General features: G+C 45.3%; 1 protein-coding gene across 1 annotated transcript in view; it reads right to left on the bottom strand.

Annotated features, from left to right (window-relative positions):
* The window catches only part of LOC146205364 (uncharacterized), a 59,488-nt gene extending 36,357 nt beyond the window's left edge, over positions 1-23,131 (bottom strand). The window contains exons 1-3 of the mRNA XM_084607040.1: positions 22,910-23,131; positions 22,617-22,678; positions 18,295-18,756 (exon numbers count right to left, since the gene is read on the bottom strand). Coding sequence (XP_084463166.1) covers positions 18,295-18,756; positions 22,617-22,678; positions 22,910-23,036 — 651 coding nt within the window. The 5' untranslated portion in view covers positions 23,037-23,131. The remainder of the gene's footprint in view (positions 1-18,294; positions 18,757-22,616; positions 22,679-22,909) is intronic.
* Positions 23,132-23,888: the final 757 nt, after the last annotated feature.

The raw sequence follows: 23,888 nt of genomic DNA, 5'->3' as shown, positions 1-23,888 counted from the left end.
AGAAGGCGTTTGTAATGACGGACAAGCCTACCAGCGCCTTAAATAATCAAAGCTTTACTACGTACGAGTGCAGGCTGCCGGTGGCGTGTTCGTACTCCACGGAAGGCATGGGGGATTCAGCCAATTTCCCGGAGCACGCTTCTGATAGACCACCGCATACAAAAGCAGCGCGACATTTCTACCGGATGGTGGCAACGCGGCTAGCCGAGCGTGTCCCCTGTGCGCTCATCAGCAATCGGGCATGCTCCGGCTATTCCAGGGCGACCTATGCGCGATTCAGTGAACTGAGACAGTAGCCGCACTACTCCACACTGACCGGCGCGTGACGCCGGGCCTGGCCGCAAAATGACACACATCGGCATAGCGACAGCAGCACAGTAACAACACTGAAGCCAGGCAAGTCACAACAGCTCCGCAATGGCCTCCCTCAAAGGCAGTTTGCAAATATGAACTGTAAAGAGGTTTCAGTATTCGCGCTGCGGAATTTGCCGTGCTTTATGCCCTACATGCAGTACAATTTTGAATGTCTCTTTTTACCGCGGATATAAGGTGACCAACGTTATTCCATTTTTATTCGCGTTTTACGAGTCTCATGAAAATTAGCTAAACCAGTTGTTCAAAAGTCAACATTTAACGTCTTTGTTTCCAGTATGTGAAGTCATACGAAGAGCTTAAGATATTGCTTCAAACAAGGCGTGCTGCTAACCCAAAGAATACATTCGGAAGTTGTAAGGGTCAAGTTGGGAGAGCTATAGCTAAGTACACAGGGGACGGGGAGCGCAAAAGTACATTCAGCCCGACCAGCAGCTGGTAAAAAAAAACGGCAGCCGGCGGAATTTCACCTAATGGGACTAGAAAACCTTTCGCCATAAAATACTGGCCTCAATAACTGCTCACATAAATTTATCAAAGAATGTTCAAGATGTGGCCACAGCTGATTAATATAGCACAGACATGTGACCTACACCGAAACCAATGAGAAATGATATGACGACAGCTTAAAACCTGCTTAATAGCTCGACACACTGGAATCTGGATTAGGACGACGCGGAATATAAACTAGTGTCAAATAATTAAACTATGGAGGTCGAGGAAAAGCGTCCGTGTGCTGTGCGATGTCCTGCACGTTGAAAAACTCCGGGTGGTCGAAATTAACTTACATCCCTCCACTCCGGCGTCCCTCGTGGCCCGTTTACCAATTCTTGGTGTAAAACCAAACAGCACAAAACAAAACAATCTCAAAGCTTTCAGCGCAGTGTGGCTCTCTCTTAAGGTGAATACCCGCAACGAAATCGAAAAATTACGCTAATCTGGCGTACCGCGCGCGACGTTGTTTTACATGAGGATACAATAACCGGCCGAAACCGAAGGCTGTTTGTTTCGCCCTCGCCATATGAAATTTAAGCAATGCGCTTTGCGTCAGAATGCAAGTACTAATAACCAGCTGCGCAGAAATTACGAAGCCCGCTGTACTGATAACATTCTCACACCTTGCATATGCAGAAAACACGAAACGTTTAAAAGCCAATGCTATTAATGGCACTCAAGTTTGAACTAACTACGAGAGTTCGTCTCATATTTCACCAAGCACACTTCTCACAGGTAGAAAAAAAAAAGCACATTAAAGGCCTCCGTACGAATACCGCAGCCACATAATTATTCCTATGCAAAGACATGTATAAACAGTCCAAGCAGGAGCGCCACCAAGGCTCCCTGAGCGGCTGCCTGCTCGGAACAATGTTACAACGAGCTTCGATAAGCAGCAGGAGTGTTCAGGGCCCAACTCTTCCCCCCCTCTCCCGTTTTCGTCCCCTACGGCACCGGGCCACGACAGAGACGGGGGAAGCAGTTTTTGCACATAAGTAGACGGGGCCGAACTCCAAGTCGACAGCTTCGAGGCGTTACTCAGTTCATGAGTCACTCCCCGCGCTGCGGCTAACCCTGCCCACTTCCGGCGCCCGACAGCTGTGCAGTGCGGTGAAGCAAGAGCGCGGGCTGAAGAGATCCCTTACTTCTAGAAGGTGACGAAGACAGCGGTACACAGTGCAGGTGCAGTCTACGCGGGTCAGACGGTGCCAAGTGCTGGTATACGTACGCGGCGCGGCCTGCTGCGAGGCAAGCACGAACCGCAGCTGAGGCGCGGAAACCTCGGGTGGAACGAACCAGCACAGCCGACGCACATCCTGAGTGCGGCGCATCGCCCGTGCGGTGCCGACTGCGCGCGGGAAAAGCTTACTCGATCCGGGGCAGATGTTTAAAGCAACGCGTGCCGGCGCAGGAAAGGCAGCCAGGTAGCGGTATTCGCGCCGGGGTTTACACAACTGGCCCCGAAGCGAGCGAGGCTGCCGCCAACGGGCACGGTGCGCGCACACACACTGGTTCCACACTAAATCCCCCCTCGGCATTGTCGGTACGCCGTCTTCCTTCCCACTGCGGACGGGGAATATAACGCGATCAAAATGCCATCCACCTCATGCGACGCCGCTGAACCGACAATCGAGCGAGCTTTGTTTCGAGACGAGAAAAAGTGTCGCACCATTCAATTCGCGAATACGACGCGGCCCCAGCATCACCAAAGCAAAGGTAAGGGAGGGCTTGAAAGCACAAATGTATTTATTTCACAGTCCTTAGTTTATAGTCCTTGGGCCAAGCAAGCCGGTTCCTTCTCGACATGTATCGTCGGCGCGAAGTTATTAATATTGGTAACAGTCGTCGATGTACTTATCGCAGTCATTTTCAATATCAACCATTAATGAGTTATTTCCTCGAGCAAATTTTGTGAACAGTGATTAATAAAATAAATGATCTTCTTTCAGTGAAACAGTTTAGCCTACGAGAAAAAACACTTACTTCCGCGATGTGCGAAATTTATTCAATATTTCGGAGATTCCAAGTCCGAAGTCAAAAACGCCGGCTCAACGGGTGAATGCGAAAGCGTGCTCCACGAACCAGCTAAAAAGAGTGCCGTGTTAGAGGGGCCCTGCTACAAATACTTACGGTGAAGTGTAATTATTACCAGTATCGAATGTGGCCATAAATTTCTCCGCCGCGTACTGCCCAACCGCGTAAGGGCATACTAGCAGCATGACAATCGAGCGATCAGAAATACTAGCCGGACCTTAGTTTCATTAAGAACGTCCGAAAAGCTAACTGCTGCACTCGCACGGTAGTCAACCTCGGCAGCGGTCATTACATCCTAGCAATTACGCTACCGGGTGCCAGTTTACGCAGGCAATTGGAACTGCATGCGTAAACTGGCATCCGGTAGCGTTTATTGGTAGGCTAAACTATTTCACTGAAAGAAGATCATTTATTTTATTAATCACTGTTCACAAAACTTGCTCGAGGAAACAACTCATTAATGGCCGATACTGAAAACCGCAAACCTATTGCATACAGGGAAAAGTTGCGCAAAATCCGAGAACAAAACCCGGCAAAACAAAAAAAAAAAAAAAAACATTCATGACCGCAAAGACTGGGCTTCTAAGCTCCAACGTGACGTATAGCTCTAGGGGACAAGAAGAAAAAGAAAGGCCAGGCAGAACATACGTCTAACCAGTAAACAGCTGGCAGGCAACCCCACCCGCAAGAGACCTATTAGAATTTGGAGGAACAATGGCAGAACACAAAACCATAATCGCAAACTGAAACGGAAAATGGTGCAAATATTCTAACTCGTCACCGACACGTGGCCGAGCTTTCGTCACAACAATGGAACCAGTTATGCAATCGATAAGACGACACTTTACGCATGTACTCGTGGTCCCTCCTAGGGGAGTGCAGGGCCTCAATCTGAAGCGCGAGCCTGGCTCGTGTCCTAGACCCAAAGCCAGGGCCCATCCCGGGCCGGGCCCGCTAAAATATCGCTCTACGGAGCCAGCCCCGCGAAACTCTGGGTGAAGCCCACCTCCAGCCCGGACCCTTTCTCAGAGTAAAATGCACAAGGTAAGTTGCTATGAGATCGCCTTTCCATAGAAGCGAAAAGCAAGAGACTTGCGTACGTCCCAAGGCGACTCAACCTATGAGGGGCGCCGTTGTGGAGGACTTCCAATCATACGGCTCACTTCGGTCTGACGTGTGCTGACACCGCACGGTACCCGTACAAGTGTCGTGCTCTCCCCACATTCTAAACGCGGCCGCCGCGGCCAGGATCAAACTCGAGTACCCTGGCTCACTTGTCGAGCACCTTAACCATTGAGAAACAACGGGAAAACAAATAAATAAATAGACAAGTCACTAGACCTATACTTCTTTTTTTCTCAGCGCGCACCATGACTTTATTTCATCCGTGTCACTGCTGTAAAACGCCCTACATTAATGAATGAAAAGCCTGACATCGACCCTTTATGTACGGGCCCAAGCCCGACTCCAGCCCGCAGCCAATACCCGGGCCCGGCCCAGACCCGACGAAATAGCACATGTCCCGTCCCGGCTCAGGCTCGTGCATTGCTCTGACTCCCTCCGCCATATGTCCGCCGCTTTGGTGCAGTGGTTATAAGGCGCTCGACTGCTGCTCCCAATGATATGGGTTTTATCACGGCACGGGCGGCCGCTTATCGACGGAGGCGAAAAGCAAGGCGCTCGTATACTGTGCGATGTCGGTGCACATCAAAGACCCCCAGGTGGTCGAAATTTCCGGAGTCCATTCCCCCCCCCCCCCCCCCTAAGGCGCCCCTCACAAACTTAGTAACTTTGGGACGAAACCCCATAAACCAAATCAATACCAAACCAAATTCTCTACCACATGCTAAACCCGTGCCCCTCGCAATCGAAAAACAATAAACAAATAACCAAACTCCTGCCCCAGTTAGAGAAATAACGGCAAAACCTTGAAGGGGCTCTTAAAGCCACATTTCCCCGACCTAAAGCAGGAAGCATCACCGGCCTACAAAGGAACCTCAAATTCGGATTTGGACGCGCCCATCGCAGAAGCGGATGTAAGGGGAGCAGAGAGGCAGTTTCGCACAACCGCTCCAGTCCAGGTGTAGACAGAACCACCAACAAAGCGCTCCGAAATTCAGACGCCAAATCATTGACCGCTTTCCTTAGTTACATGAACCAACAGTGAGAACAAGGCACGCTGCCCTTGAAATGGAAATCAACTTTTATTCTTATGCTTAACGAACATTTTGATATTAAGAAAATTAGACCCAGCTCCTCACCTGTGCGCAGACAAACTCGTGGAGCATGTAATCCCAAATCGTCTTATCCGTTATTTGGAGTAAGAACAACTCTCCCCCGATCCCAGCATGCATGGCTTCCTAGAGGGACACAATCCACAAAGTCACGCCTTCCCTCACATCCCCGCAGCTTTCCTAACAATGGTCTTCGCCAAGCCTTTTGACAGAGTTCACTCCATTTCAATTTCACAATCACTCAGCGACCCAGGCGTGAGCTCGCACGCATGAGTATATAGCTGCCTTTCTCAGCTAAAGCCCCATCTGCCTACAATAAGGCACCGTCAAAACCAACCTTTTTACGCCATAGCAAAGCAAGGGAACGCCCAAGGGAGCATTCTGTCCTCCCTTTTAGCATCACTATTATCCCGTTAAGATATAGAAATTATTCGAGTTAATGACATACTCGTGGAAATCAAGTAGAAATGGGCATGAGCAGGGCATGTAGTGCGAAGAGAGGATAATCGATGGTCGCTCAGGTATCAAACTGGATTCTAAGGGGAGGAAAGCGTAGCAGGGGACAGTAGAAAGTTGGGTGGGTGGATGAGGTTAAGAAGTCCGCAGAGGTCAAGTGGATGCAGCTAGCAAAGGACCGGGTTAGCTGGAGGAATATGGGAGAGGCCTTCGCCCTGCAGTGGGTATAGTTCGGTTGATTAATAAATTATTATTATTATTATTATTATTATTATTATTATTATTATTATTATTATTATTATTATTATTATTATTATTATTATTATTATTATTATTATTATTATTATCATCCCTTAAGCGGGGGACCTACACCGAAATCCTTTCGGCCACTAACCCCTTGTACGCGGATAACATCTGGGTCAATACTGGCAACAAGCGAAATCGATTCAATCTACAGCTGGCTGCTAACATGCACGGAAAGAATTAATGGGTCTAAGCTGCTTGGCGGCAAGATCGGAACTCCTAGTCATATGGACTCCACCCTTTTCAAGAAAAAAGAAAATTAGCCACACTATAGACGACAACCCCATGCGCAAGGTCAATAAAATCAAATTCCGACAACGGCTACAGCGATGAGACCATAAAATAAATCCGTACTGCGATGTTTAATACCATTTCACCAATTAAGCGTACCCAAAAATCGTCATCGAGACATTAGGGGAGCAGACACATGTCTTCGCATTCAGCGTTTTCGCCTATGCAGAATCACTTACTCCATCATTTGCCTCTACCTCACACCCACAGAGACAGAGCAACTCAATTCGCTCATCCGCGCAGCCTATAAACCGTTTTCCTTCCCCCTAAATCAACGCCCACTGAGGAACTCATTTAACTAGAGATGCATAACACCGTAGAAGAACTGGTAGACGGTACATCTCATAAGTGCATACCATAAACCCCAACACACCGAAGAAGGCCACCTGCGCCGACGCGAACACCCGGGCGGCACGGCCGTTCATACCAAAGCATGAGTACTCCTCAACCGGGCTGATAGTGACCTCACTCGCCTTCGTCTGGCAGCGCCTTCCACTACAACGACTTCGCCCGGTCCTATAGAAACTCCCGCCAAATGTACGCTCCAGCGCATAAATCCCTTGCCCAGAGCGACCAGGCTTTCCGGCGAAGGCTTCGCACGGCTACAGTAAGGTCCCACTCCAGTATAACTCACGGCGAAGCCATACTGCCACTTGTGTCATAGCAGCAGAGCTGTGTTTAGTCATCTTTTTAAAATGCGTCAACGCAAGCTCCGTGGCAAGAGTCAGAACACCAGGGAGAGCGATAGAAGGCTGCTCCGAGCAGTCCCTTCAGACAGTGGGATGAGCCCGAGGGGTCCTCAAAGCACAAAAGTGCCCGGCTATATATAGAGCGGCCCGCAGGCCCGTCGTCGACTTGCAGCTTCCTCTTCTTTCCCCTTCCCCCCACTTGATTCTCTCGTGAGTCAATAAAGTTCGTCACCTTCCTACCACCTACTGCAGTGAAACGAGAACGAGCAGTGAGAAAGTTAGAATCTGGGCTAAATAAACTAAATGGGTGCAGGCGAAGACATGAGAAATTTTGCGCATGAGACATGAGGGACGAATTTGAACTCTTCAGAAAGCTCAGCAGACAACGTCGGTATGGAACAAAAAGAAAGTCAAGTTTAAGTGAAGATTCATAGTAAGCTCGAATAATTGCGATTCGCATGAATAACCACGACGGAGGCAATGCTGATTCTTGATGGAGTTAGAATATGTGCCTCAGTTTGTTCACCGTGCGCTGACATCGCACTTTGCCTCCATCGAAATATGGCCGCCGCGGCAGCAAGAACAAGTTATCCAAGCGTTCACGGCCGGATCTTTAATTTCATTACTTGCATTGTTAACCCGCTAATAGCCGACAATATCGCAAGAGGTCGTACGCGCGAGACGTAAGAATAGGAGCCAGTCGCGTTTGGATTGTGTTCGCCGCTCGCGACCAGATTTCAACCAAGCAATGAAGCATTTCATTTTAAGCGCGGCCGTGTTGTAAACCGCGTAAATTAACTTAATTCACAGTCTGATTTACGCCAACCTAAATAAACAAAACAGAAAGCATTGCTATTAAAAGGTAAAACAAATAAATGTAAGGACACGTGATCCGCTTCTTGAGCGAGAAAACTTGTCTGAAATTTCCGCGCTTTCTGAAGTACCTGACGATGATGGTAAACTTATCGGGTGGAAGGTACCCTGGTTCGAGCGCCGTGCCTAACGTGTTATGTGCTCAGCTCGAGGTAAGGCCGTAAACCCATTTTTCACCCCGGAGAAGCCTAGATACCAGACCAGGGGAAAGCAGGCCACCTACTGGAAAACCGGTGGGTACACCTGGCAGCACTGGGTATCGAACCCCGTACTGGAGGCGGATGCTCAAAACCAATGGTCCCGAAGCGTCAGCTCCACGATGATCTAATGCGCATTCGCGACACCTGTATCCAGAAGCAGTGTAAAAGTTCGTGGCGTTTAATCGCCCCTCATTATTTATTTATTTAATTTGATGCAGTCGTCTGAAGGGAGAACAAAACCTTTGTGCGCTTTGTAGTTGCTGCGAATGAGAAATTCGGAGCAACGGCGACGACGACAAATTGGTGGTGAACTAAGCGGTTTCTGCCGCAGCCACTGCGACGGACGGCGCCATGTTGCCCAATCGTACCTGACAATAGGGGGGGGGAAACACAATTCGCAAAGTATACGTTAGCGGCGGCCGCTAACACAAAGACACAAAAGACGCTTAGGTTGTGCGCACGCGCACAGGAGACCCGCTGTTTCACACTCTAATACGCTCTCCGATATTACCCTCAACGATTAAATGATTTTTCTTTTGCAGTTAATTTTACTCTACTCAGTTGACGGCCGTTTGTAGTTATTGCGCTTATAAGTTTTCGAATCTTCTTAACAATATCTTCTTAATTTTGACCAGAATTCATTAATACTTTCCCTCTGCCCTCTCTGCATTAATTTTTCCCTCTGCCCTATGCCACTGAGGTATGCGCAAATGTAGCTCCCTTTCCATAACTTATGTTCTTCTTAGCTGCACTTCAATTCTAAGGTAGTACATGTATTATCACACTACCATTCAAAAATGATAGCTATAATACGACTAACGCATTTCAACGCCTCTGCAGCCTCCCCCATCCGAACATCTACCAGCGCCTCAACACTGTGCCCGGCTCTTTATTTTGCTTTTAGAAAGCTTGTGGCTGTGGAATTTTCGTGGCCCATTTTTGGTTCTTTCGCGTACTTCAGAAGATACGCAGCAATTACAGGACTCACCCATTTTACTCTAAGCGGACTCTGTACCTTGAAATTGTTTCGCCGACGTAGTTCCCCTTTTTGACTACCTCATTTTGAGATCTGTGCCCTTTTTGCGTTTCTATGCTCTCTCGACGGCCTCTCTAATTTCGTTATTCCGCGAGCTTCGTAATGAACTTTTTTTCTTCCCTGCAGTTTGTCTGTCCGACTCGCACTCACTTGAGCTGTCCCATCTCATTAGGATGAGACTTTTTTCAGACAGCGATTACCTACCTCTTTCTGAAACGTTTGCTGCTCATTAGCTGTTCGCTGGTCATTTATATTTGCGATTAAACATTGGGCTCCAACTATTTCTTTACTAACAAAGTGTCCCTCCTTCGCCCATCTCCACTCCAATAGAAACTACTTGTGACATCAAATAGTAGTCAGTGGTTATCTCCCGTTTCGGAAGTCCCGCATGGTTTACCTTTTACGTTTACGCTCTCTATTCACGATAGGTAGGCTGCAGAGATGACAATAGCTACGTCCCTAGATCTATTCACATTTAGCCAGCCTGTTAATCCAAATCTTCAAAGTAGACATTCATTGATCATTCTGGCAGTATGTCTAAACATATTTTTGTTGTTATTATTGTTGCCAATATGTGACTTATAGAATTTAACGCCTCAAAGCGACTCAGGCTATGCAGGATGTCATAGCGGAAGGCTGCGGATATTTTTAAAAACCTGAAGTTTTTTTACGTGCACTGACACCGGCGGAAAGAGTCAGGTGGGCGAATTAGGTTAAGAAGCTCACAAGGGTCAACTAGATTCAGCTAGCACAAGATAAAGTTAATTGGAGGAATATGGGAAAGGCCTTTGCCCTGCAGTGGGTATAGTCTCGCTGATGATGATGGTGATGACATCGTACACAACGCGGATGCCTTGAGTTTCACCTGCAAGGAAGCGTGGCTACCGCTGCCAGGATCAAACCCGGGTAAATAAATACTTAAAGCCTGGTTCCCCTGTCTGTAGTTATTATCCTGCCATAAAAATGCTACTTCCAGCTGCGTCCTTCTGCCCAAAGTGCCTAACGACCAAAGACGTTTTCATGATTTTACCCACTGCCATTTTGTTCCCTGGTGAATCAGGTGCCTTGCAGAGTTTAAAGTTTCATAAACAGCGGTTCTTCTGGACAGACTCCTCCACCGCAACAAGCTGAAAGCATTTGCAGCATGTCTACATTTCGCTCAATGCCTGTTTGTAACGTTTGGTGCCACAGTCTTTGTAATCGCTGTAACCAAGGGACGCACCTGGCAATACACTTTCCAGGCATTCTGCAGCGCTGTGGCATAGCTACATCCACATGCAGAAAACTTTAGCAAGCTGAGGTCTGCGTATCCAGTGAAACGTCAACGCATACGTAGCGCAACATCACAACACAGCCGCAGCCGTTAACAAAGTTTTCAGAATTAGAACAGTAAAAAACAGCAATACCTTTAACTTAGCCAGCCCTCTAACATGCACCCGCATTTATGAAACTTTGAGGGAAAATGTTTAGCCGAGAGGCAGAAATATAACAGCCAAGAAGAAAACATTTTTCTTCTTGCTTACAGGTTTTGCAAACTTTCCTTGCTGAAAATCCTGACTTCCATTATGGAGCAGGATTTTCCAAGCACTTTCAAGGATTCAAAGAATACCAAGCACTTCTGAACGCCTTGGAAATAATATTTTCAAATGCAAGTGTTTTCAAGATGTTTAAGGACCTGTATGCACCCTAATTGGACACACTCAGAGTCCAGAATGCAAAACAGCAGAAATTTTTATGGCTTGCTGATCAAGCCCGTGTTATTGCTACATGCTGTTACTGCACATTTTACTCATACATGCAAAGAATCTGTGGCCTCTGTACACAGTATTAGCTGGCATCCTCCCGAAATCAAAGTGCTATGCTTTTCATGCACCAAATGTATGATACTACAATACTAAAGCCTCATCTCTGCACACTTCGAGGCTATCAAGTCAAGCTTCTTGGCAACGTCATATACATCGAGTAAAGAATTGTAAAAAAAAGTCCACCGGTGAAGTATGGGAGAAATGGAGTTGATAAGAGAATGTCAAAGTGCATTAAAACTGAATAAGCATTCCCCTAATAAGTAACTACAGTCTAGACCCTAGAGAGCGAAAGAATGAAGGTTATAAACTACAGCAGTGATGAGCATGCACTGTTCTCATCAAGTGTGTCATCACTGCGATCATCAACATCCTTTCTATAATGTCTGCACAATTTCTACTTCTGTAACCATGTGCTATATGCAACTTCAGCAATACATATTACCTTCTCCCAGTGCATGGCAGTAGGACGCCTTTGTGGCTTACCCACTAACGAGCAAAAAATTTAAATGTGGAAATAATGCCGGGCCTACTTTTCAACCGAAAAATTTGGTGGACACTGAAGCTCCACCTTTAAGACATGATAGTACTAATGGCTCCCATCTGCAGATCCTCGTTAGCGTACATGCACTTTGCTACTTGCTTAATCACTAAAACCTTAATTTGTGCCTCTATTATTTCTTGCAAATTCATTAGCACGCTGTCATAAGCTACCCAATTATGTGAAAGACCACCAGACATATGTACCTATAGAGCCTCGCTTAAACCAAGCGGTAGAAATGTGCTCCCATGGCCTGCGAGCAGAGTGTCTTACTCCTCGCCAAGGGGTCCTGGAAGGTTCGATTTTCATCTCATCCTCTCATCTCAAAAGGGAAACCCAAGCTGGCAGCGCCTGCCATGTTAAGTAGACTCATGATTTCACACAGGTCACGACAAAGAGTACCTGCCCATGTCACCTGCCAACTACCCCTTACCGGAGCCATGCCCGTGATTTTTCACTCGCAACCTTGACAATAACAGATTTTAGGCCTTTAACATTGTCACATTTATTAAAGAGCCAGTGGCTGTGACATTCAGCTACTGAGCTCCCGATTGCGGCATTTATTCTTAGCTGCAGTGGCTGCATTTTGATCAATGCAGAGTACAAAAATGGGCTTATATTATATTATACTCCTTTAACTTTTAACCTAAGCTATCCTTTCTCCCTGTCGCTCACCTATTTGATTTCTCCTACCTGTCTCCTTACTATCCCTTTATTTCCGCCGCCCCAGTTCAGGTGCTTCAGCTCATTTCGATAGCAGATACCAGGGCAGGCAAAAATCTTTTCCTTCCTTTATTATTTTTATTTCATTCTATTATAATAAAGAACCACTTACTACTACTTGTCCATGGAATGCGATGTCAAGGCCCATTAAAGCACACCTAGTGGGCGATATTTATATGAAGGCGTCCATTATGCTGAGTGTCATAGCTAGTTCAGGGATGTTAAACCCCATGCACCATTACTGCTACTTATTGTATGTTAGTATGTTCCGTTTGAATACCTCCAGAAAATCTGGCATTGGCGCTGCAAGAAATAAATCACGGGCCGGACATAGGTCTAGCAAGTGGTGGCCAGCAGCTGACATAACCAGGCACGAATTGGTTACAAGGTCATGCGACATCACATGACCACATGGCGTGGCCAATTTGGCAGGAATTACCAACTCGGGCTGCTCATTTCAGATGAGAGGGTGAGGGAATCGGAACCTCCAGAACTCTGGCATTCCGTGTCAGACATGCTGCCCTTAGGTCATGTACGCATGCTCGTACAGCTTGGTTAAACTGGGGCTTTATATCCAAGTCCACCGGTCTTTCACATAATGTAGCCATTTACAACTTTAAGCTAAAAGGTTTGTGTGAGATAATAAAGGCAAAAATTAAGAGATCAGCAATTGAGCGATTTGCAAAGTCCGAGCATGCAAACGAGGATCCACAAAGGGAGCTGTGGACAGGAGCCTTAACGCTGTTATGTCATGCCCTTAAAGGCGGAGCTTAAGTGTTTCCCTTCCAAATTTTCTTCCTCTCTCTTCTTAAATCATGGCCACTCGCATCCCCAGTTCCACACGCCACTCCTAGAGCACGCTGGCATGTTCATAAAGTGGGGCCATATATCAATGTCAGAAAGTCTTTCACATAATGTGGTAGCTAACGACTGTATGTGAGCGAATATAGAGGCCTGAATGATGGGAGCAGTGATTACACGAGTAGCAAAATGCATGCTGGGGAGAGGGGAGAGTACATGAACGAGGATCCGCGAGAGGAGCTGTAATCAGCAGTCATTAATGCTGACATTTCGCATACTTTTAAAGGAGTAGCTTAAAGCCCTCCCAAATTTTTTATCACAGAGTTACTGCCTGTCAACAGTGCTAGGGGATACTCCCATGCATGCCAATTCATTAGGCAAACTTAAAATGATGAGCAAGTTCTTCCAGCCCTTCCCCCCCCCCCCCCCCCCCTGTCAATCAGCCCCTCAAATCGCAATGGAGGTGAAATGCAAAAGGAGCCTGTGTGCTCTGTGATATCACAGGAATGGGCTTGTTCTGTGTTGCATATTTAAAAGCTCCAAGTGGTTGAAATTAGTCCTGAGCTGTCCCATATTACACCTCTCCCTTCATTTATTGTCCTTATCTATTCCCTCAAAAGCATGGTCAAGCCATCCAGCGAAAGCAAAATGGTTACTCTGCCCTTGCTTTTTGATAAACAATTCCAATTTTAAAATGTCCAGCAATAAAAGGTAAAAAAAAATAAGCAAATCATGAACCACACAGCTGTAAAACATTACCAGATGTGTTAGGTGACGGTTTAATGCAACACGAAGATGCCAGTTTAAGAACGATAAATACTGGTTTAAGCCTTGCTCTTCACATCGGTTTAGGCAGGTTAGAGCCCACATTTAAGAGTGGCCTCTTTGTCCACGCTGCATCCTGCCCCCCCCCCCCCTTAAAAAAACTTTCAGTGCAGAGTCCCTCTAAGCATAACACAGAAGTGCAAACACGACTGACTTTTCATGAACTGTTTCTTCTTTGTTCTGCATCCACAATAACATGAACAGCCCTGTGTTATTCAATAGAGCTCCCTAAGTGCACTACACTCACTTGAGATGTTGGGCTATGACAGTTCTGATTCTCCCTATGCAAGCAAACAGTGGAGGTGACAAGATAAAATAAACTATAAAGTAGCATAAAAAGGTAGTGTTCATTTTTGTGCTCATCCTTTTTATTCAATGAAAGACAAAGCCACGAAGCCCTGAAGCATGCACCTCAGCATATCCCTAACCCTGAGGCCAGATACAAAATCAGTGACAAAAGGAGATGGGAAGAAAGGAACATACTGACATGCAGTAAAGAGCAGTGGTAGTACTAACATCACACAGCTGTGTATTGGCTGAAACAGACACCATAATGGATGAGTTCATATAAATTTCAGCCACTAGGGGCTCTTTAATGGGCTATAAGGTCACACCAGGCAAGCCCACTTTTGCATTCTGCCTCCATCAAAATACAGCCACTGCAGCTAGGCCAGCAATCCTCCATTTATTAACATTTTTTTTTATTTTTTTTTTCAGGTAAGCTTCCTTGGCACGCAAGTACACAGATATAACTGGAAAGAGCAGTAGGGTAATTTTCCTGTAATTATGGTGGGAAAAGTCTGAAATTCTGAATACCAGAAGACAAAAACAAACAAATGGTTATTATTACTAAATATCGGTCTTTTGCCCTAAAAGACCGATATTTAGTAATAATAACCATTTGTTTGTTTTTGTCTTCTGGTATTCAGAATTTCAGACTTTTCCCACCAGTGCATGTGAAAATTGTAACTGGTCTAAATGGTTTAAGGAAAAATTCCCAGTTGATACTAATTGGATCCCAGTTGAATTCCAGTTGGATCCAACAGAAATTCAACCGGGATATTATCAACTGGGAATTGTTCCTTAAACCATTTAGACCAGTTACGATTTTCGCCTCGCGTTTCGTTTAGTATCTAGCTTGCGAGCAACACAGCGAGTTGATCTTTTTTAAAGCAGGGGAATAATGAGTAGGTCACTTGGTGCAAATTGCCTCAATCGCGTATATCGATAATCAGACACCCAACTGTAATTATATCCGTGAGCGCCGATCAAGCTTTCCTTGGATTTATCCATCTTTCAATCGCTGTTTGCGGCTATTGAGAGTTTGGTTCTTTATTAACAAAGACATTTCCATTGGACGGAACCTTCACTAGACTAGAAAATGATACACTTTGCTGACTTAAAAAGCAGGAACTGTAACGGAGTGACCATTTCTCCCGAATATTTCTTTGTGGATACAAAACAACTTTTCTAATCGAAGTAATAGGGAAAAGTTATTGTGACATAGCAAGCGTAACACGGTGCTCTGCCTGCGTGGTAAATACTACACACTGTCAAAAATCCGTCTTCCTTCGTCACTTGACGAGGCTGAGCGATTCTTGCTGTTGTTTCTGGCGGAGATGTATGGTGACGCACCCAGATGCAAAACAATACGTTTGGCAATTGAAACGTTTCTCCGTTGTTGCCCATGTGCTCAGGACATATTATATATACGAAGGGCACCGGAATAAAGAAAACGCTGACTGCTAAAAACGCAACGAGAAAGCCCCGAGCAGCACAAATATGCGCGCGTGCAGCTTTGAAGCACGCTTGCCAGTCACCGAGACCACGGTGGCCGAGACCAGCGATTGCCAAGATACATCTAAATGGCAACGCGCGCCCACCTCTTGGTAGCATGAATGACTGCAACACACGCTGGCATGGGTGGCCGGCCCGCTGTGATGCTCTCACCTCCCCTTCTAGCCACCGTACCCCTGCCCACTATATTAGGCACAATCCCCCCCCCCCCCCCCCTCCAACAAATCACTCTCCTATGCATAGTATACAACTGCACCCGACTACATCCGAGCACCAAGGAATATCTGTCCACCTAACATGAACTCACCCTTCACTATCGGTAGTCACGCCTGGTTTACCCTCCTTCTCATAATACCCTACATGAGGCCAAGCCCGTTGCTTGGAGTCAATCGCAAACTGAAACTCTTCCTATGCCCTATCTCAACTCATTGACCTTAGTGAGGGGCCACCAAATTGCCACTTATGCAGCCACCGCAAAGTCGACTTTAGCAACACCGATCGAACCTGAGAAAACCCATGCCACCTTACGTAGGACTCCAACTTCTGCAGCCCTAAGTGGGGTGGCCGTACTGCTCAACTCACATCCAGAGGTTTAACGGCGTCTGGTGCGCTGGCCCACAGAGGTCGCCGTAGCCTAAGGGTTCATGGCCCTTTAATGCAACAGTCCTGAGGGCCTACCTAACTTTCTCCCCCATGTACCCCTCCCCTCAGATGACCCTACTTTTGGTGTAAATATAGAAGTTTTTACTGCCACCATTCCCCAAATTCATGACTGGCACATTATCTCCGCAACAAAAAAGTAGTCTGTTGTTGGCTTTTTTTTTTGCTACTCAAACAAAAAGCTAATCATGAGACAAGATTTTTAAGACCAAGAATTTTGATGCCCCTGACAACTTTAATACACAGCTCTATAGGGCATGGCCCATTAGTATCAACTGCTGCTTTTCAAGTTGTATAGTAACATAATGATCCTGCATGTTATGAGAGCACAATATTCTTTTTATCGAAAAGTAGTTAAAGCTAATTCTCAAACTTTTTTACTTAAAAAAAAGAGTTTCTAATGGCACCTATTATTTATCACATCAATGCTCTTTTGTTCCTCATCCCAATGTCTTGACTGCAAGCAAATGCAGGCCGTTGACAAACAAGCATTGTGATGACTCCTTCCCAAAAAGTTTTTACCATACAACGCATTGCTCAAACATTCACCGTATTTTCTGGTTTATAAGATGCAACTTTGTATAAGACGCACTCCTCATAATTAGAGGCTAAGAAAAATAATTAGCACATAAGACGCACCTCAATTTATTCTGGTTATGGCAATAGGACTTGACTATGCATACTTACTCGGCCATTGCATGCTATGTGCCTGAAAGAAAATTTTTTGCGTGCGCGTGCGAATGATAGAAAAGAACATGCAATGCCTATGTGCGCATGTGCGAAAAACTCGCAGTCAGTGAGAGCAGAAACACTTTATTACTCAAAAGCTTGAAAAGCTTAATCTTGGTACGCGGTTGCAGATTTCTCGCGACAGCGCTCAGGCGTCCTCTTTGCACTCATAATCATGGCGCTAATCATAGCTGTGCGTGGGTGCTCTGACGCAAGCAGCAAAGCACATGCAGGAAGGAGAAAACACACATGCAATAGCCACCAAACAATGTTGTAAATCGTAACCACAAAACAGAATTGGCTCGATCTGGCTTGTCTTGGCAGCATGCAAAGGGTGAAGAGCATAGACATCGCCACTTTATGGCATTCTGCCAATTCTAGAACATTACAGCGGCTGTAAATATTGCAATCATAGGCATCACTACTGTTACCATTTCACGATAAAGTTCAGCCATAAACATTGCGCAAAATGAAAAAAAAAAAAAAAAAAAATGCACACAAGATGCACCGTTGCATAGGACGCCCTACCGAAAATTTTGTAAAATGAAACACGTCTCATACACCAGAAAATATGGCAAGTTCTTAATTCCTATTTCTGCTCTGCTAGTCTAGCGAATCAGCAGCAATACCCAAAGTTGTTACAGTGAACCAAACCCCATCGCACATGCGCTAAAGCAAAAAAAAAAAGCACGCAGGGCTTTCTTGTTCCCCTTGTAAGTATACCTATATTTCAAGACCGCCCACTTTTAATTAGCTTCGATGCCAGCTTCACAATGAGCAAAAAGAAATTGAGTATGAAAGAGTACCAAAATGACTCGCACTACCGTAGAACACCATTTTAAACACCTCCTGTTTTTACATTTCTACCTTGCCCCGCTAGGGTGGTGCAGTGGTAAGATGCCCGATTACTGCGCCGGAGTACCCAGGTTCGAACCCTACCGCGGCGGCTGCGTTTCGATGGAGGCGAAACGAAGAGGCGTCCGTGTGCTGTGCAATGTCAGCGCACGTTAGAGATCCCCAGGTGGCCGAAATTACTCTGTAGCCCTCCATTACGGCTCCCCTTTCTCTCTTTCCACTTTAACTTCCACCTTCCTCCCTTCCCTTATGGCGCAGTTCAGGTGTCCACAGAAACAAGAGTGACAGATGCTACGCCTTTCCTTTCCTGTGAACCAATTATTATATTTCTACCACTGATGCAGGCTTCACCACGAAATAGAGAAGTCACCGACTCTACCATGGAAGAGGATTCAGTTAAGTTCTCTCGAATATGACGCTTTCAAAACGCAATGATGGTAAAACAACTTTTAATTGTGCTTGACATTTTAGAGCTTTGGGGGAAATTGAACTGAGGTTCCTTTTAATGCAGTGTACAAGGCGGTTAGACGATCTTCATTTCCTACAAAAGGTTTTCATATACAAGCGAAGTCACTCACCTCAAGTTCTTTCTCCACGCTGAACTGCCGTACCCGTTCTTCAACCTGTGACCCTCGTCGTCCATGGTTTTTCCTGCCCCTTGGAGGCGGTAATGGCATGTCAGGCCTTTTCGGTGAGCCCCCAAAGGAATGTTTTTTTTGAGGTAATGGTGGAGGGACGTCTTCATAGCAGTTTTCTTCGAGAAGGCACGGGCTGGAGCGAATGCGGCTGACACCAACAACAGGCGAATGGGGCGGACATTCATCACCCACCATTGGGTAATCCTGAGAGTATTGCCTCCACTGCAGAGGCTTTACAGCTTGCCCCAGCGGAGGCGAGAAATACTCGGCACGATCTTGCTGCATGACACTGTTGTCCGTTTCCTCCATGGTTCCATAATGTGGCACTGGCACTGACAATTCTCTCCTGCTTGACTGCAGCTCTTCGGCATACTCATTCCTGAGTATCAGGTACTTTGTGCCCTGCAAAATAATAACAAGTAGCTCTGATGTGACATGTCCACATAAACAATGCAGATGCTTACATGAAAGGCAAGCAAGCCTGAGCTTATCACTGCTGTATATGCTACTTTTATCGTCACACACAACACAAGATTGAAGCCCCTCAAGCATGGCCCTGCAACCGAATGCATCAATTTATTGTCAAGATGCCACATTCAAACACCTGGTACCTGCCAGCCCCCTGCAACGCGACGTTAACAGGTGCTAGGAAGGTGACCACAATGTTATGACAATACGTCAACAACATTGGTTGGGGGGCCTCATATGAGGGGCAATGACCACGTCATTTTTTAAATGTATTCGAGCAGAGCAAACTATTATTGCACAACAGGGTCTGAAAATCTAAATTTGAAAATTATAAGAAAAGCAACCCTAGAGCACTGAAAGTCACTATTAACACCATAAGTGTGAATCAGAGTGGCAGAGTGGCAAGCAAAAAATACAATTATACTCCGAATTGCTCAGAAATGAAAGTGTTTTGCTGCGAAAAAGCATCAACAAAGATATATGCCCAGCTACTGAACATTATTGAAAACAAAAATTCGATGCAGCAGTACTCAGTCACTTGAACACATTCATGCCAATAGCTGCAAATTCACAACATATCGTTTGCCTGCAGTTTATAGATTGCTACATGAAGACTGCACATAAAATTTACTGTCACCATGTCTTCAGCAGCCAGCGCTCCCCAATCAAAACTTCTGGTGTCACTGTCGGGAAGCTGTGTCGAAAAAATATGGGGTGCAACTTCCAGGCATCATTCAACTCATCTCTCATTTTCTGACCAATGTTGTGGGAAAATAGACATTTGCTGGGTTAAAAACTGTCTGCTGTCATTGAGCCTCCGAGATGGGCTTTTACACAACTTAGGCCAGCACCAAATTGAACCAAATGCCAACTGGCCCCGGCGCAGTGTTTCAGTGGATAAGGTACTTGACTACTGAACCAAGAGACCTGGATTCAATGCCAACCATAGCAGCCGAATTTTGATGGAGGCGCAACACAAGGCGCCTGTGTACTGCGTGATGTCAGCACTTGTCACAGAGCCCCACGTGGTAGAAATTATCCAGAGCCCTACACTACGGTGTCCCTTATAACCCGAGTCCCTTTAGGAATGCTCCCTTTAGGAAAACGTTAATTTCTCAAACTTTAACAGTGCTACCAATTCTTGATAATGGCTCTTGAAAGTGAGCCATTAGCTCGCATAACATAGAGCCGCTAATACTTTCCTTTGATTCCTTCATAAATTAGGCACTAAAGGATTAAGTACAGAATCCTTCAACCATGCTCTTTGATGCATGTCTGTGAATTTATAAACTGCTACAAATTTTGTTAATGCAGCTAACTCATACAAAGTGATGCAGTGCAACAGGCTACCTGATCAAACTCGTGCCTGCGAACAACTGCTGCTTTGTATGTCATACAAAAATTCAACACACGCCCACATACTTCTCTCCAAAATGTAACAAACACATATCTGGCACTGAGGTTTAACAATTAGAGGGGGCATCTATAACAGCTCCATCCAATTTCTGTTCTAAGTAACAACTGATTCTATGGCTCTTTCTGCATTTGTCTATGCCTGTCCAGAAGCAACATTTACAGCTTTAAAAGCTGAATTTAAAAAAAAATTGAACTTTTTTTTCCCCTGCTGCTTGATTCAAACACATGACATCAAAGCCAAACAGGACTCCATAATCGCTGGTTGGAAATTAATGGTATGGCAGCCTAGCCTCAGGGATCAGAGTGAAAAAAAAAAAAAAAGCTCTCTTATGGTGCTTCAGTTTGTCTGAGAAAATGGCTGATGGTAGCAATACCTGCATTTCACTTTTATATTTTGCTTTTTCTCTAGCTTGAAAAAATCTCCATTTTCAGTGAAGGCAATCTCTTTGTTAAGAGAGCGGAGTAGTCTATCGATGTAGACAAATTTCTGCACTGCCACAGTGGCTCAGTGGTTATGGCATTGGCTACGGAGCCGGGCAGCCGGAGTTCAATCCCAGCCATGGCAACCTGGCAACATGTTTCAATGGAGGCCAAACATAAAGCACCCCTGTACTGTGGGATGTCAGCGCACGTTAATGAACCCTAGGTGGTCAAAATAATCTGTAGCCCTCCACTACGGCGTCCCTAACACCCTGAGCCGTTTTGGGATGTTAAATCCCATATACCAAGCCAAACCAAACCAACTTTAATTTGACCTTCGTGTCCCATTAAGAAATTGTAGATAGTAGTGTCCTGAGAGGCAAATGCAGAATTTTTTTGCACAGCGTCTCTTGACAGCATGCAAATGAAGACTGTACCAACCTTTCACAATGTTTGTGCTTCACAGTAACAGTATTTTCAGGACTAAGGAACAACAATTACATTGCAACAAAGCAGCAAATAAATTAGTACTAATTCTAACTATTTTTAAAGCAAGTGATGCAGCTAACAATTCCAAAACCTAAATGACCATGAAAACAGAAATCTTGGCATGAACATGATGGTAAATCAAACAATATTGAGCATGAAAAAGGCAATGGAAAAACCGAGAAATAACAAGACTTTCATTCTTGAATCTCTCAATGTCCTCATATTCTCCAAGCTCATGATTGCAATCCATGAAAATACTGGCATTCAATCTTTTATCTGTGATCATGTCAGCTAATACATGAGAAAAGTAACACTGGCCAGCAGGGAGTACACCAGAAAAAAAAATATGTACAGCCTATAACTAAACTTCTCTAAGATGTTAGCTAGAAGCAACAACATCAGTTTTCTGCTTGTATTGGTTATCAACAGGAAGAGCTCAGAAATCAACATAAAGTTGTCAGTACAACTGTCTACAGTGCTAAGGTGGTGAGCAGCGGAGCAAACAAAGTGAAATCTTGGCTCAGCTGCTCTGTAAATGGTGCGGTGCAGTTGACAGAGCAAACAGTATGACTGCATGTCTTCATTCTGGCACCATCGCTATCTCTGCGATCAGACACCTCCTCGAAAATTTCACTTTCTTTGTGTGACAGGGTGGTGTGTGAGCGCTCTAGACAGGCGTGTTGACGACTGTGCACGGCATTTTATGTCTTGAAGCAGTTAAAGAAACCAATGCTAGATTCAATAATGGAACATTTTCAAATTCTCACATCAAGAACACAGCCGAAACTGCCAAGCACTGCTGCATTTAATGAAATAACTGCTGCAGAAGGTCACACCCTGCAACCTTACAAATTAGTCCAACACTTCAGTTTGCCATGAGTAAAGAAAAAAGTCGCGGAGAGACATTAACATACTAACAAAACAACCCATATTCAACGTTTAATGTCTACATACCAACAGAACAGCATATGTAGGCAATAACTTTATATTACGAACAGCACCGAAAATACGAGCATTAGTCGGTGTCTGTTCTGCCGGATGCTTCATAAAGATCACAAACATGCTGCAGACGTAACCTACTTCACAGCAGTTCGACAGAGGAGCGTTAAACTGAGCAAAACCGCAAGAACTACGAGAAGCAGAATAAGGTACCTTAAAATACAAGTAACAAACACAGAGATAACACGCACAATGCTGCCGCACAGAATAGCTCACGTTATCACTGGAATTTGCTGCCTCTAAATCACATATCGATTTGCCTTTGAATGTCGCGCTAGTCTCAACGACGACAAGACCAATTCGACAAAACTGAAGGCGTTCATAAGCATAAACAGGCTTCTAAAGTCGAGCATATGCCCACACTTTCCTTCAGACAGTGCAATTACGGTTAGGAGGTCAAGGACCAAAATTGATTGCTTGGTGCAGATTTTCCGAAAAGCCTAGCATAAAAAAAACCTCAGTTTACTCACGTTCTCTTCTTTGACACTTGCCAACCGGTTGACAAAATCCTTGAACCTCTGCCGCACGTGATCTACAAGCAAATAAGATCGCATTATCCACGAGTTTCAAGGGAGTGCATGTATGACAGTATCGCCAATCGTACAGTCTCCCCGACACTGCAAAGGAGACCGATTCATTGGCAAGTACTTTACACTGTTGTACAGCGCATTACTTAGCATCATCAAATGAACGCCGATGACAACACAACACGGAAATAAAGTGGCAAGACACGTCTGACAACGGCAAGAGCCCAAGTTCTTACCTTTATGAACTGGGTCGTTTAAATAATGCCGGAAGTGCTTCACAAGTTCTGGGTTCGTAACTTTTCCTCCTCTGTCTAATAAGAACTGTTTTACGAGTTCGAAGTTGAACTCCTCTATGTTTGTCATTGTGAATTGAAATGGTGCCTCGCTGACACCTGTTTACAGCCCTCGCTACCTTGGAGGCCGCCCAGGCCACCGCGTTTACCGTTGCTTGCCTGTTGCCAGACGGAGACAAGAAAGTTTCGCGGTTTCGCGCTGCGAACGAGAAAAACAGGTTCGCCTTGGCCAAATCTAGCCGAAGTGTGTCGCGCCACTAGTTGCGGTTTCGGTATCGGCGCCTTCCGTCAACGAAGCGCGTAGATCTATCTATACGCCATTAGCCATCCTGAGCAACAGTAAGAGCAATGCGTGGTTATTTTTGCCTCACCAGAGCCTGCACATTGGCAAAGAAAAAATAACAAGCAGCTAGGATGGAAAGGAAAGTTACACAGCAAAACGTTAACCTAGTTTCCCATTTTCATGACGCCAAATAAAGAGAAGCAAGCGCAAATTAAATAAATATCTAAATAAAAAAAAATAATCTTACTTCCATAATGAGCCAGAAAAAAAAAGATATGAATAAGCCGCAGAAAAGGTAACTTTATTTAATCAAGCCGAAAAGTTTCAGTGGCGCGCTGCCGCTGCTGCTGTCGCCACGATCCCGAAGCCAAATTTTGCCGTGCGGTCGTAGTTGCCGCAGTTAGCGTATTTGTCATACGGCGGTGCTAATTATCTCAATAACCACTGATGCAGCAAAACTATTCAAGCATGGCTTTATTTTTTGCTCGTTGAAACCATGAATTGCTGAAGCTTCAGTACTTGCTCTGCAATATATTATGCCTTTTTGAACACGGTGTTCGGCTGTATACATATTTAGCGCGCATATTTCACTAAAGAAAATTTTAAACCTTTTACGACTTCGAGTAAGCGCTTCTAGGA

Source organism: Amblyomma maculatum, chromosome 1 (assembly GCF_055883805.1).
Source record: "Amblyomma maculatum isolate TAMU_Amacu chromosome 1, ASM5588380v1, whole genome shotgun sequence".
Taxonomy (NCBI): domain Eukaryota; kingdom Metazoa; phylum Arthropoda; class Arachnida; order Ixodida; family Ixodidae; genus Amblyomma; species Amblyomma maculatum.
This window is presented reverse-complemented; position numbering and strand designations above follow the sequence as displayed.